General features: G+C 44.3%; 1 protein-coding gene across 2 annotated transcripts in view; it reads right to left on the reverse strand.

Moving 5' to 3' along the window:
- The window catches only part of SATB2 (SATB homeobox 2), a 215,619-nt gene that overhangs the window by 62,711 nt on the left and 138,344 nt on the right, over window positions 1-14,564 (reverse strand). For both annotated transcript variants that reach the window (XM_073646531.1, XM_073646530.1), the window contains exon 10: window positions 13,518-13,682. In XM_073646531.1, the coding sequence (XP_073502632.1) occupies window positions 13,518-13,682 (165 nt within the window). The remainder of the gene's footprint in view (window positions 1-13,517; window positions 13,683-14,564) is intronic.

A 14,564-nucleotide genomic window follows, 5' to 3' on the forward strand; every position in this document is an offset into this window, starting at 1 on the left:
ATGCAGATTTCTTTATTGTCTATACTTCTAAATTTTATTTACATACAATGATTGTTTGGATCACATGAATAAATCATACAATGTAAACCAACCCTTGAACCCCCCATACACATTAGACTAATGCAGATATTGATGGGCTCGGCCAGCTGTCTAATGTGTATTGGGCCCTGGACAATTGTCGAGGGAGATAAGGATCTGGCATGTCTGATTTTGGACTGGCGATCCTTTTGTTCTTCTGGAGATAAGCTGCTAACAAGCACATCTAAGAGAACACTGGTCGCTCCTGTGTATGGGAGAGCCAACCGAAATGGCTATCGGCCAAACAATCAGCCGAACCATTGCTTGGCCAACAGCCATCTAATGTGTATGACAGTCTTAAGACCTCCCACCATAAAAAGTAAGGAACAACATTCGAGAATTCACCTTTTGAACATGGGACATTGTATATCTCCCATGAAGCTCAGCTAGCTAAAATATCTCAGTTTTAAAAGAGCACAGCATAATGGAAAACCCTGTAATACATGAGTCTGCTCTTTAATGTGTCATGCTTGTGGTCAAGGCCGTAATATACGTACAGTATATGTCCGCTTGAGAAAAAAAAACAGTATATACAGTACATTGTTAAAGTAAGTAGAACCTCCACAACACAAACTAGTCTCAGGCTTGGCTGCCTGCATAAACGTATCTTTGTTGTCTGGCTCTCATTATCAGACCACTTGGCACTGATACCTTCAATATAATTCATCTTAAGCCCCATAAACAGCATCCGTGTGTTCAATACCTTATTTAGAAGATTCCTTTAAGTGAACTTTATTTTTTCTTATTAAACTTGCACAATGATGGTAACCTCACCCAAAATGCTGGTCATTAACTGCAAAAGCCCATGAAGCGTCTGCATGACTTATATCTCCCTAATGGGATGTTAGACTCTTATTTAATGTCTGTGAAAGTTTCCTTATTAGACAGGCTTGGGACTATCTGTGAAATTCAAAACAGGCAAGGGTATTATTTATGGTAGCATACTCCATGACCAATCAGGTGTAAGGTTCCCATCACGGCTAATGCTGGCTGCACAGTTCTCGCAGGCTGCAGATCCTCCACATTCTATTAACATCAGCTGGAGCATTAAGGGTTTTGACACTAAGAATATGGCACTTCAAAAAGTTAATAAATTAACCTGTTGTGTGATTTTCAGCTCAGAATACACCACAGAATCGCTGTTTAGTTTGTTTATACACATGCATGCATGATCAGATAGATATATACCTTCACTAGATCATACTCTATATAGAAAACATTTGTTCCCTTCGCCAGCTTTCATGTTTTAGTGCATTTGCTTTTTGTTACACAAATCATCTGTGATGCATCATATATTGCACTTGTCTCTCAAGAACAGTGAGAAAACAAGGGTAACCAGGCACCCATGAAATGCTCAGCTGCCTGTCTTGACCACAACACATGCTTGTCCTAAGGTACAGCAATGTGACCACATTGTCCATGGACAAGTATGCTCTTACTTTCTTGACACTGAGAGCCCGATTCATTAAAGGGGTTTTCCCATGAACCAAGCACATTTTAATTGATATTGGAATAATAATAAATTCCACAATTGGATGTGTTAAAATCATGTTGCTGTGCTTAGATAACCTTAGAAATGTGCCCCGGCTATGTGCTGTGTAATGGCTGTGTCTGACCATTTGGCACAGGCGATTTTAATTCGCAGGAGACTGCAAAGAGGGTCCAGCCTATTTTTGACTCAATTGAGAGCTTGAGGAAGGTGAGTCACAATGCTCCTTTCATGTGGTGTTGGTGCAGTGTGTCGGCCATTGTTGCTGTGGTTTTGTGCTTGTGGGGCGTCGTGGCCTGGAGTCATGGGGACTCGGTCTTGCAGCATAGATGCTGTGAGGCACCGGGCCGCCCACCCTGCTGGTGCATTGTCGCTGCGGCGGTGGTTGGCGCATGGCTCCGCTACCGTTCAGGCAGGAAATGTTAGGACCCACTACGAGGTTTGCCGTGACGTGGCAGTGGGCTTCATACAGTCTGATCAGAATGTTAAACTAAGAACCTCATGTTCAGTTATATATATTTTTGCCGAGAGGCATTAGATCAAATGTATGATTTTTTGGAGGTGCTGTTCATGCTCCTTTTTTTGCACTGACCATGCAGGAACTTGGTCAGCACATACCATAATTCCTAACTAGGGGAGGGGAGTATAAATCATTTATGATTGATAAGTGAATATACAGATGAAACAGCAGGGGCTTGCAGCTGCTACATTCTGAGGTAACACATTTCCCTGTCTGTTTATAACAGGAGTAAATGTTTCTGCTATGTCACCAGTCCTATGAGCTCACCATAAATCTAGTCAGAGCCATATAAGCTCCTAAGTCATTGACTTGATTTATGATGAGCTCAGAGGGTTGGCAATGTGGCAAAAACACCTCAGGGAGGGAAATGTATTACCTCAGGCAGGGAAATGTGTTACCTCAGGCAGGGAAATGTGTTACCTCAGGGAGGGAAATGTATTACCTCAGGCAGGGAAATGTGTTACCTCAGGGAGGGAAATGTGTTACCTCAGGCAGGAAAATGTGTTACCTCAGGGAGGGAAATGTGTTACCTCAGGCAGGGAAATGTGTTACCTCAGGCAGGGAAATATATTACCTCAGGCAGGAAAATGTGTTACCTCAGGGAGGGAAATGTGTTACCTCAGTAGGAAAATGTGTTACCTCAGGCAGAGAAATGTGTTACCTCAGGCAGGGAAATGTATTACCTCAGGCAGGAAAATGTGTTACCTCAGGGAGGGAAATGTGTTACCTCAGAGAGGGAAATGTGTTACCTCAGGGAGGGAAATGTGTTACCTCAGGCAGGGAAATATATTACCTCAGGCAGGAAAATGTGTTACCTCAGGGAGGGAAATGTGTTACCTCAGTAGGAAAATGTGTTACCTCAGGCAGAGAAATGTGTTACCTCAGGCAGGGAAATGTATTACCTCAGGCAGGAAAATGTGTTACCTCAGGGAGGGAAATGTGTTACCTCAGAGAGGGAAATGTGTTACCTCAGGGAGGGAAATGTGTTACCTCAGGCAGGGAAATGTGTTACCTCAGGGAGGGAAATGTGTTACCTCAGGGAGGGAAATGTGTTACCTCAGGGAGGGAAATGTGTTACCTCAGGGAGGGAAATGTATTACCTCAGTAGGAAAATGTGTTACCTCAGGCAGGGAAATGTATTACCTCAGGCAGGGAAATGTGTTACCTCAGGGAGGGAAATGTGTTACCTCAGGGAGGGAAATGTATTACCTCAGTAGGAAAATGTGTTACCTCAGGCAGGGAAATGTATTACCTCAGGCAGGGAAATGTGTTACCTCAGGCAGGAAAATGTGTTACCTCAGGGAGGGAAATGTGTTACCTCAGGCAGGGAAATGTGTTACCTCAGTAGGAAAATGTGTTACCTCAGGCAGAGAAATGTGTTACCTCAGGCAGGAAAATGTGTTACCTCAGGGAGGGAAATGTGTTACCTCAGGCAGGGAAATGTGTTACCTCAGGCAGGGAAATATATTACCTCAGGCAGGAAAATGTGTTACCTCAGGGAGGGAAATGTGTTACCTCAGTAGGAAAATGTGTTACCTCAGGCAGAGAAATGTGTTACCTCAGGCAGGGAAATGTATTACCTCAGGCAGGAAAATGTGTTACCTCAGGGAGGGAAATGTGTTACCTCAGAGAGGGAAATGTGTTACCTCAGGGAGGGAAATGTGTTACCTCAGGCAGGGAAATGTGTTACTTCAGGAAGGAAAATGTGTTACCTCAGGGAGGGAAATGTATTACCTCAGGCAGGAAAATGTGTTACCTCAGGCAGGGAAATGTGTTACCTCAGGCAGGGAAATGTGTTACCTCATGGAGGGAAATGTGTTACCTCAGGGAGGGAAATGTGTTACCTCAGTAGGAAAATGTGTTACCTCAGGCAGAGAAATGTGTTACCTCAGGCAGGGAAATGTGTTACCTCAGGGAGGGAAATGTGTTACCTCAGGGAGGGAAATGTATTACCTCAGGCAGGGAAATGTGTTACCTCAGGGAGGGAAATGTGTTACCTCAGGGAGGGAAATGTGTTACCTCAGGGAGGGAAATGTATTACCTCAGGCAGGGAAATGTGTTACCTCAGGGAGGGAAATGTGTTACCTCAGGCAGGGAAATGTGTTACCTCAGTAGGAAAATGTGTTACCTCAGGCAGAGAAATGTGTTACCTCAGGCAGGAAAATGTGTTACCTCAGGGAGGGAAATGTGTTACCTCAGGCAGGGAAATGTGTTACCTCAGGCAGGGAAATATATTACCTCAGGCAGGAAAATGTGTTACCTCAGGGAGGGAAATGTGTTACCTCAGTAGGAAAATGTGTTACCTCAGGCAGAGAAATGTGTTACCTCAGGCAGGGAAATGTATTACCTCAGGCAGGAAAATGTGTTACCTCAGGGAGGGAAATGTGTTACCTCAGAGAGGGAAATGTGTTACCTCAGGGAGGGAAATGTGTTACCTCAGGCAGGGAAATGTGTTACCTCAGGGAGGGAAATGTGTTACCTCAGGGAGGGAAATGTATTACCTCAGTAGGAAAATGTGTTACCTCAGGCAGGGAAATGTATTACCTCAGGCAGGGAAATGTGTTACCTCAGGCAGGAAAATGTGTTACCTCAGGGAGGGAAATGTGTTACCTCAGGCAGGGAAATGTGTTACCTCAGTAGGAAAATGTGTTACCTCAGGCAGAGAAATGTGTTACCTCAGGCAGGAAAATGTGTTACCTCAGGGAGGGAAATGTGTTACCTCAGGCAGGGAAATATATTACCTCAGGCAGGAAAATGTGTTACCTCAGGGAGGGAAATGTGTTACCTCAGTAGGAAAATGTGTTACCTCAGGCAGAGAAATGTGTTACCTCAGGCAGGGAAATGTATTACCTCAGGCAGGAAAATGTGTTACCTCAGGGAGGGAAATGTGTTACCTCAGAGAGGGAAATGTGTTACCTCAGGGAGGGAAATGTGTTACCTCAGGCAGGGAAATGTGTTACCTCAGGGAGGGAAATGTGTTACCTCAGGCAGGGAAATGTGTTACTTCAGGAAGGAAAATGTGTTACCTCAGGGAGGGAAATGTATTACCTCAGGCAGGAAAATGTGTTACCTCAGGCAGGGAAATGTGTTACCTCAGGCAGGGAAATGTGTTACCTCAGGGAGGGAAATGTGTTACCTCAGGGAGGGAAATGTGTTACCTCAGTAGGAAAATGTGTTACCTCAGGCAGAGAAATGTGTTACCTCAGGCAGGGAAATGTGTTACCTCAGGGAGGGAAATGTGTTACCTCAGGCAGGGAAATGTGTTACTTCAGGAAGGAAAATGTGTTACCTCAGGGAGGGAAATGTATTACCTCAGGGAGGGAAATGTATTACCTCAGGCAGGAAAATGTGTTACCTCAGGGAGGGAAATGTGTTACCTCAGGGAGGGAAATGTGTTACCTCAGGGAGGGAAATGTATTACCTCAGGGAGGGAAATGTATTACCTCAGGCAGGGAAATGTGTTACCTCAGGCAGGGAAATGTGTTACCTCAGGGAGGGAAATGTGTTACCTCAGGGAGGGAAATGTGTTACCTCAGGCAGGGAAATGTGTTACCTCAGGGAGGGAAATGTGTTACCTCAGGGAGGGAAATGTATTACCTCAGGGAGGGAAATGTATTACCTCAGGCAGGGAAATGTGTTACCTCAGGCAGGGAAATGTGTTACCTCAGGGAGGGAAATGTGTTACCTCAGGGAGGGAAATGTGTTACCTCAGGCAGGGAAATGTGTTACCTCAGGGAGGGAAATGTGTTACTTCAGGAAGGAAAATGTGTTACCTCAGGGAGGGAAATGTATTACCTCAGGGAGGGAAATGTATTACCTCAGGCAGGAAAATGTGTTACCTCAGGGAGGGAAATGTATTACCTCAGGGAGGGAAATGTGTTACCTCAGGGAGGGAAATGTGTTACCTCAGGGAGGGAAATGTGTTACCTCAGGGAGGGAAATGTGTTACCTCAGTAGGAAAATGTGTTACCTCATGCAGGGAAATGTGTTACTTCAGGAAGGAAAATGTGTTACCTCAGACAGGGAAATGTGTTTCCTCAGACAGGGAAATGTGTTTCCTCATGCAGGGAAATGTGTTACCTCAGTAGGAAAATGTGTTACCTCAGGCAGAGAAATGTGTTACCTCAGGCAGGGAAATGTATTACCTCAGGCAGGAAAATGTGTTACCTCAGAGAGGGAAATGTGTTACCTCAGGGAGGGAAATGTGTTACCTCAGGCAGGGAAATGTGTTACCTCAGGGAGGGAAATGTGTTACCTCAGAGAGGGAAATGTGTTACCTCAGGGAGGGAAATGTGTTACCTCAGGCAGGGAAATGTGTTACCTCAGGCAGGGAAATGTGTTACCTCAGGGAGGGAAATGTGTTACCTCAGAGAGGGAAATGTGTTACCTCAGGGAGGGAAATGTATTACCTCAGGCAGGAAAATGTGTTACCTCAGGCAGGAAAATGTGTTACCTCAGGCAGAGAAATGTGTTACCTCAGGCAGGGAAATGTGTTACCTCAGGGAGGGAAATGTGTTACCTCAGAGAGGGAAATGTGTTACCTCAGGGAGGGAAATGTGTTACCTCAGGCAGGGAAATGTGTTACCTCAGGGAGGGAAATGTGTTACCTCAGGCAGGGAAATGTGTTACTTCAGGAAGGAAAATGTGTTACCTCAGGGAGGGAAATGTATTACCTCAGGCAGGAAAATGTGTTACCTCAGGCAGGGAAATGTGTTACCTCAGGCAGGGAAATGTGTTACCTCAGGCAGAGAAATGTGTTACCTCAGGCAGGGAAATGTGTTACCTCAGGGAGGGAAATGTGTTACCTCAGGCAGGGAAATGTGTTACTTCAGGAAGGAAAATGTGTTACCTCAGGGAGGGAAATGTATTACCTCAGGGAGGGAAATGTGTTACCTCAGGCAGGAAAATGTGTTACCTCAGGGAGGAAAATGTGTTACCTCAGGCAGGAAAATGTGTTACCTCAGGGAGGGAAATGTGTTACCTCAGGGAGGGAAATGTGTTACCTCAGGGAGGGAAATGTATTACCTCAGGGAGGGAAATGTATTACCTCAGGCAGGGAAATGTGTTACCTCAGGCAGGGAAATGTGTTACCTCAGGGAGGGAAATGTGTTACCTCAGGGAGGGAAATGTGTTACCTCAGGCAGGGAAATGTGTTACCTCAGGGAGGGAAATGTGTTACTTCAGGAAGGAAAATGTGTTACCTCAGGGAGGGAAATGTATTACCTCAGGGAGGGAAATGTATTACCTCAGGCAGGAAAATGTGTTACCTCAGGGAGGGAAATGTATTACCTCAGGGAGGGAAATGTGTTACCTCAGGGAGGGAAATGTGTTACCTCAGGGAGGGAAATGTGTTACCTCAGGGAGGGAAATGTGTTACCTCAGGGAGGGAAATGTGTTACCTCAGTAGGAAAATGTGTTACCTCATGCAGGGAAATGTGTTACTTCAGGAAGGAAAATGTGTTACCTCAGACAGGGAAATGTGTTTCCTCAGACAGGGAAATGTGTTTCCTCATGCAGGGAAATGTGTTACCTCAGTAGGAAAATGTGTTACCTCAGGCAGAGAAATGTGTTACCTCAGGCAGGGAAATGTATTACCTCAGGCAGGAAAATGTGTTACCTCAGGGAGGGAAATGTGTTACCTCAGAGAGGGAAATGTGTTACCTCAGGCAGGGAAATGTGTTACCTCAGGGAGGGAAATGTGTTACCTCAGGCAGGGAAATGTGTTACTTCAGGAAGGAAAATGTGTTACTTCAGGAAGGAAAATGTGTTACCTCAGGGAGGGAAATGTATTACCTCAGGCAGGAAAATGTGTTACCTCAGGCAGGGAAATGTGTTACCTCAGGCAGGGAAATGTGTTACCTCAGGGAGGGAAATGTGTTACCTCAGGGAGGGAAATGTGTTACCTCAGTAGGAAAATGTGTTACCTCAGGCAGAGAAATGTGTTACCTCAGGCAGGGAAATGTGTTACCTCAGGGAGGGAAATGTGTTACCTCAGGCAGGGAAATGTGTTACTTCAGGAAGGAAAATGTGTTACCTCAGGGAGGGAAATGTATTACCTCAGGGAGGGAAATGTATTACCTCAGGGAGGGAAATGTGTTACCTCAGGGAGGGAAATGTGTTACCTCAGGGAGGGAAATGTGTTACCTCAGGGAGGGAAATGTATTACCTCAGGGAGGGAAATGTATTACCTCAGGCAGGGAAATGTGTTACCTCAGGCAGGGAAATGTGTTACCTCAGGGAGGGAAATGTGTTACCTCAGGGAGGGAAATGTGTTACCTCAGGCAGGGAAATGTGTTACCTCAGGGAGGGAAATGTGTTACTTCAGGAAGGAAAATGTGTTACCTCAGGGAGGGAAATGTATTACCTCAGGGAGGGAAATGTATTACCTCCGGCAGGAAAATGTGTTACCTCAGGGAGGGAAATGTATTACCTCAGGGAGGGAAATGTGTTACCTCAGGGAGGGAAATGTGTTACCTCAGGGAGGGAAATGTGTTACCTCAGGGAGGGAAATGTGTTACCTCGGGGAGGGAAATGTGTTACCTCAGTAGGAAAATGTGTTACCTCATGCAGGGAAATGTGTTACTTCAGGAAGGAAAATGTGTTACCTCAGACAGGGAAATGTGTTTCCTCAGACAGGGAAATGTGTTTCCTCATGCAGGGAAATGTGTTACCTCAGGCAGGGAAATGTGTTTCCTCATGCAGGGAAATGTGTTACCTCATGCACGGAAATGTGTTACTTCAGGCAGGGAAATGTGTTACTTCAGGCAGGGAAATGTGTTACCTCAGGGAGGGAAATGTGTTACCTCAGGCAGGGAAATGTGTTACTTCAGGCAGGGAAATGTGTTACCTCAGGCAGGGAAATGTGTTACTTCAGGCAGGGAAATGTGTTACCTCAGGCAGGGAAATGTGTTACCTCATGCAGGGAAATGTGTTACTTAAGGAAGGAAAATGTGTTACCTCAGACAGGGAAATGTGTTTCCTCATGCAGGGAAATGTGTTACCTCAGGCAGGGAAATGTGTTACCTCATGCAGGGAAATGTGTTACTTCAGGAAGGAAAATGTGTTACCTCAGACAGGGAAATGTGTTTCCTCATGCAGGGAAATGTGTTACCTCATGCAGGGAAATGTGTTACCTCAGACAGGGAAATGTGTTACCTCATGCAGGGAAATGTGTTACCTCAGGGAGGGAAATGTGTTACCTCAGGGAGGGAAATGTGTTACCTCAGGGAGGGAAATGTGTTACCTCAGGCAGGGAAATGTGTTACCTCAGGGAGGGAAATGTGTTACCTCAGACAGGGAAATGTGTTACCTCAGGGAGGGAAATGTGTTACCTCAGGGAGGGAAATGTGTTACCTCAGGGAGGGAAATGTGTTACCTCATGCAGGGAAATGTGTTTCCTCATGCAGGGAAATGTGTTACCTCATGCAGGGAAATGTGTTACCTCAGACAGGGAAATGTGTTACCTCATGCAGGGAAATGTGTTACTTCAGGAAGGAAAATGTGTTACCTCAGACAGGGAAATGTGTTTCCTAATGCAGGGAAATGTGTTACCTCATGCAGGGAAATGTGTTACTTCAGGAAGGAAAATGTGTTACTTCAGACAGGGAAATGTGTTTCCTCATGCAGGGAAATGTGTTACCTCATGCAGGGAAATGTATTACCTCAGACAGGGAAATGTGTTACCTCAGACAGGGAAATGTGTTACCTCATGCAGGGAAATGTGTTACCTCAGGGAGGGAAATGTGTTACCTCAGGGAGGGAAATGTGTTACCTCAGGCAGGGAAATGTGTTACCTCAGGGAGGGAAATGTGTTACCTCAGACAGGGAAATGTGTTACCTCAGGGAGGGAAATGTGTTACCTCAGACAGGGAAATGTGTTACCTCAGGGAGGGAAATGTGTTACCTCAGGGAGGGAAATGTGTTACCTCATGCAGGGAAATGTGTTTCCTCATGCAGGGAAATGTGTTACCTCATGCAGGGAAATGTGTTACCTCAGACAGGGAAATGTGTTACCTCATGCAGGGAAATGTGTTACTTCAGGAAGGAAAATGTTTTACCTCAGACAGGGAAATGTGTTTCCTCATGCAGGGAAATGTGTTACCTCATGCAGGGAAATGTGTTTCCTCATGCAGGGAAATGTGTTACCTCATGCAGGGAAATGTGTTACCTCAGGCAGGGAAATGTGTTACCTCAGACAGGGAAATGTGTTACCTCAGACAGAGAAATGTGTTACCTCAGGGAGGGAAATGTGTTACCTCAGGCAGGGAAATGTGTTACCTCAGACAGGGAAATGTGTTACCTCAGGGAGGGAAATGTATTACCTCAGGGAGGGAACTGTGTTACCTCAGGGACGGAAATGTATTACCTCAGGCAGGGAAATGTGTTACCTCAGGGAGGGAAATGTGTTACCTCAGTAGGAAAATGTGTTACCTCAGACAGGGAAATGTGTTACCTCAGTAGGAAAATGTGTTACCTCATGCAGGGAAATGTGTTACTTCAGGAAGGAAAATGTGTTACCTCAGACAGGGAAATGTGTTTCCTCATGCAGGGAAATGTGTTACCTCAGGCAGGGAAATGTGTTACCTCATGCAGGGAAATGTGTTACTTCAGGAAGGAAAATGTGTTACCTCAGACAGGGAAATGTGTTACTTCAGGCAGGGAAATGTGTTACCTCAGGGAGGGAAATGTGTTACCTCAGCCAGGGAAATGTGTTACTTCAGGCAGGGAAATGTGTTACCTCAGGCAGGGAAATGTGTTACTTCAGGCAGGGAAATGTGTTACCTCAGGCAGGGAAATGTGTTACCTCATGCAGGGAAATGTGTTACTTAAGGAAGGAAAATGTGTTACCTCAGACAGGGAAATGTGTTTCCTCATGCAGGGAAATGTGTTACCTCATGCAGGGAAATGTGTTACCTCAGGCAGGGAAATGTGTTACCTCATGCAGGGAAATGTGTTACTTCAGGAAGGAAAATGTGTTACCTCAGACAGGGAAATGTGTTTCCTCATGCAGGGAAATGTGTTACCTCATGCAGGGAAATGTGTTACCTCAGACAGGGAAATGTGTTACCTCAGACAGGGAAATGTGTTACCTCATGCAGGGAAATGTGTTACCTCAGGGAGGGAAATGTGTTACCTCAGGCAGGGAAATGTGTTACCTCAGACAGGGAAATGTGTTACCTCAGACAGGGAAATGTGTTACCTCAGGGAGGGAAATGTGTTACCTCAGGGAGGGAAATGTGTTACCTCAGGGAGGGAAATGTGTTACCTCAGGGAGGGAAATGTGTTACCTCATGCAGGGAAATGTGTTTCCTCATGCAGGGAAATGTGTTACCTCATGCAGGGAAATGTGTTACCTCAGACAGGGAAATGTGTTACCTCATGCAGGGAAATGTGTTACTTCAGGAAGGAAAATGTGTTACCTCAGACAGGGAAATGTGTTTCCTCATGCAGGGAAATGTGTTTCCTCATGCAGGGAAATGTGTTACCTCATGCAGGGAAATGTGTTACTTCAGAAAGAAAATGTGTTACCTCAGACAGGGAAATGTGTTACCTCATGCAGGGAAATGTGTTTCCTCATGCAGGGAAATGTGTTACCTCATGCAGGGAAATGTGTTACCTCAGGCAGGGAAATGTGTTACCTCATGCAGGGAAATGTGTTACCTCAGGCAGGGAAATGTGTTACCTCAGACAGGGAAATGTGTTACCTCAGGCAGGGAAATGTGTTACCTCAGACAGGGAAATGTGGTACCTCAGGGAGGGAAACGTGTTACCTCAGGGAGGGAAATGTGTTACCTCAGGCAGGGAAATGTGTTACTTCAGGGAGGGAAATGTGTTACCTCAGGGAGGGAAATGTGTTACCTCAGGGAGGGAAATGTGTTACCTCAGGGAGGGAAATGTGTTACCTCAGGGAGGGAAATGTGTTACCTCAGGCACGGAAATGTGTTACCTCAGGGAGGGAAATGTGTTACCTCAGGGAGGGAAATGTGTTACCTCAGGAAGGAAAATATGTTACCTCAGGCAGGGAAATGTGTTACTTCAGGCAGGGAAATGTGTTACTTCAGGCAGGGAAATGGTACCTGAGGCAGGGAAATGTGTTTCCTCAGAGAGCAGTAGCTGCAAGCCCCTGTCATTTCATCTGTATACTTATTTATCATCATTGTGAATAGGCTGGAAGAATAATAGCACAATTAGGGTCTTATCCAATTGAAAATTTGGATATGATTTAGAAAAACTGCTCATATTTCCAGGTTGTGTAACCTCAACCATAGATAGAGCTTGGACTAGACTGCTGCAGACCCACAAAGGGAAGGACAGTGATTGTTGGAAAAATGGGTTAAATTCTGCAATGCCAAAGAATTGTAGATAAATGATGCCAAGGATCCAGGAAATTTGAAGATGTTGTTTATTTGTCTACGAGTTTCAAAGAAGCAACACTTCTTTTTCAGGACAAACCACAGCCCTGGTATTGTGCATGACAATCTTAATGAAGATGCTGCTTGAGTAAAGTGTGCCCAATTCGTTGAGAGGTGCACTCCACCTAAAGAATAAGGCAGATCTCACAACTGGCATGTGCCTCTGCCAGAAATGTTACTCCAGTTAGGGACTGAAGTTATATTTCTAGCATAAGGAATGCCACAACTTTTCATGAATTTGTCGGCGGCGTTTTCCATGCTCAGTTCTGCCCCAGCTCTGCTGACTTTGAGAGAGCTAGTCAAAAACTGGTGTGAAAATATTTTACAACAAGTGTTTTGACCCAGAAAAGTGGTGAAAAACACCTTCATGAATCCGGCCCTGACTATTTACATGCCCGGCTTAATTTACGAACTACAAAATTGAGAATAAGAGATCAACAAGTTCCTTGTCATCACTTTAAATTGATTGTCAGGAGAATCCCTCCCTATATGCCCTTTTAGTGTATAATGATGTAACATAGGGAGCCTCCTCTATTAGGCACAGTGAACACTCTGATAGATGTCGAATCATTGGAATATAATACGTTACTACAAATGTTTGGTAGTCTATATCTTTTCTCTGCAAATACAATGGATCAGCTAATTTATGTAGGGTAGTGCTTAGAAAGAGGGTCTTGCAAATATGATAAACCCTTTAAAGGACATGAGGATGGATGTACACAGCTGATATTATCAGACATGATAGATATTTCTATGAATCCCTTTGATTGTTTTTCATTATTTTTAAAAACTAATAAAAACCCAGATGTGACATTACTTTGGAGCAAAATTATGTAAATTGGGTGCTGTCAAGCAGACTGCTGGAAAAATGCTACATGTTCTTGCCCAGCCTTCTATAAGTTATGGTTCTTCTAGCATAATACTTACATGAACAGATGCAGTGTTTTATAGGGTGTATGGGGGTTGCAGGATATCATAGACACATCACACAGCCAACTCCCCCTTCCCGCTTGCTCACCTGACTTTTATTAGCAGCTACTTTGGCAAAGAGAGCTTGGGACACCTTTGCTCGTTTCATCTCCTGCTGAATCTCATCATAAACAGCAGCTGTGATGGTAACGTTGGAAGCTTCCCCCTCCACTTTCACCTGGATGTCGGATGTTGGAGTATTGGAGGTTTTCATCTGTTGGGAGATTGAAGGGGGAAGAAAGAGGCAGAAAAAAAGGGAAAATGTTTTAGCTGAACCATCTGTGCAGAAATTGTCAAAGGATTCAATAGGGTCGGTGCCAAGGAGCATTAGCTACGGTGGGACACTTCCTGTCCATTATTCTAATCAGGTTAATTGTGATTAGGAATAATTGGAGTTAGGGAACGTGCATGGAAAAAGACCTTGACTTTTCTCTATATACAGGAAAACAGTGAATCCTTGAGCCGACATTACAGTTAATATTTCATAAACCATTGGCTAGAATTTCAATAACCCGTTTTCCCAACAGATTTATGAATGACCATTCATTAAAAAGAAAAATTATGTATTCATCCTCTTATTAAATGGCAAGATATATTTAATTTGACAGTGCATAAAGTCAGAATAGAATACACTTATATATCGTAGGGTATATAGCAATATATAAAGTACAGTGTGCATCTCTCTCTTACTCATTCTCCTTCTGTTGCTCTCACGTTAGCATATACATATATACATATAATATAAATATGTGTACATATATATAATTATATATATATGTGTGTGTGTGTAAACAGCTAAAGCATAAAATCAGTACAATATAGTATATACAGTAGAAACAAAATGATAATAAATCATAATAACAGATTACAGTAAATGGAAGTAAAACTTATGAACAACTTATTAACATACACTGGTTTCAAAGTTGTCACCTCCCTTGATCTAGCATGGAGCCTGCAGAGCATAGCTTTTCTAGTCGCCTCACATACCGCATTTGACTATTCTGAACGGGTTAATTCCTAAACAATTGTAGAATAGATGAGGTGTGTTAGCGCATCTTGTTCTTCTTTCCTGTTGTCTGATAAAGTCTTCAGTGCA

This window comes from Phyllobates terribilis, unplaced genomic scaffold (genome assembly GCF_046119375.1).
Source record: "Phyllobates terribilis strain yellow unplaced genomic scaffold, ASM4611937v1 Scaffold_9__5_contigs__length_417890890, whole genome shotgun sequence".
In the NCBI taxonomy this organism is placed as follows: Eukaryota; Metazoa; Chordata; class Amphibia; order Anura; family Dendrobatidae; genus Phyllobates; species Phyllobates terribilis.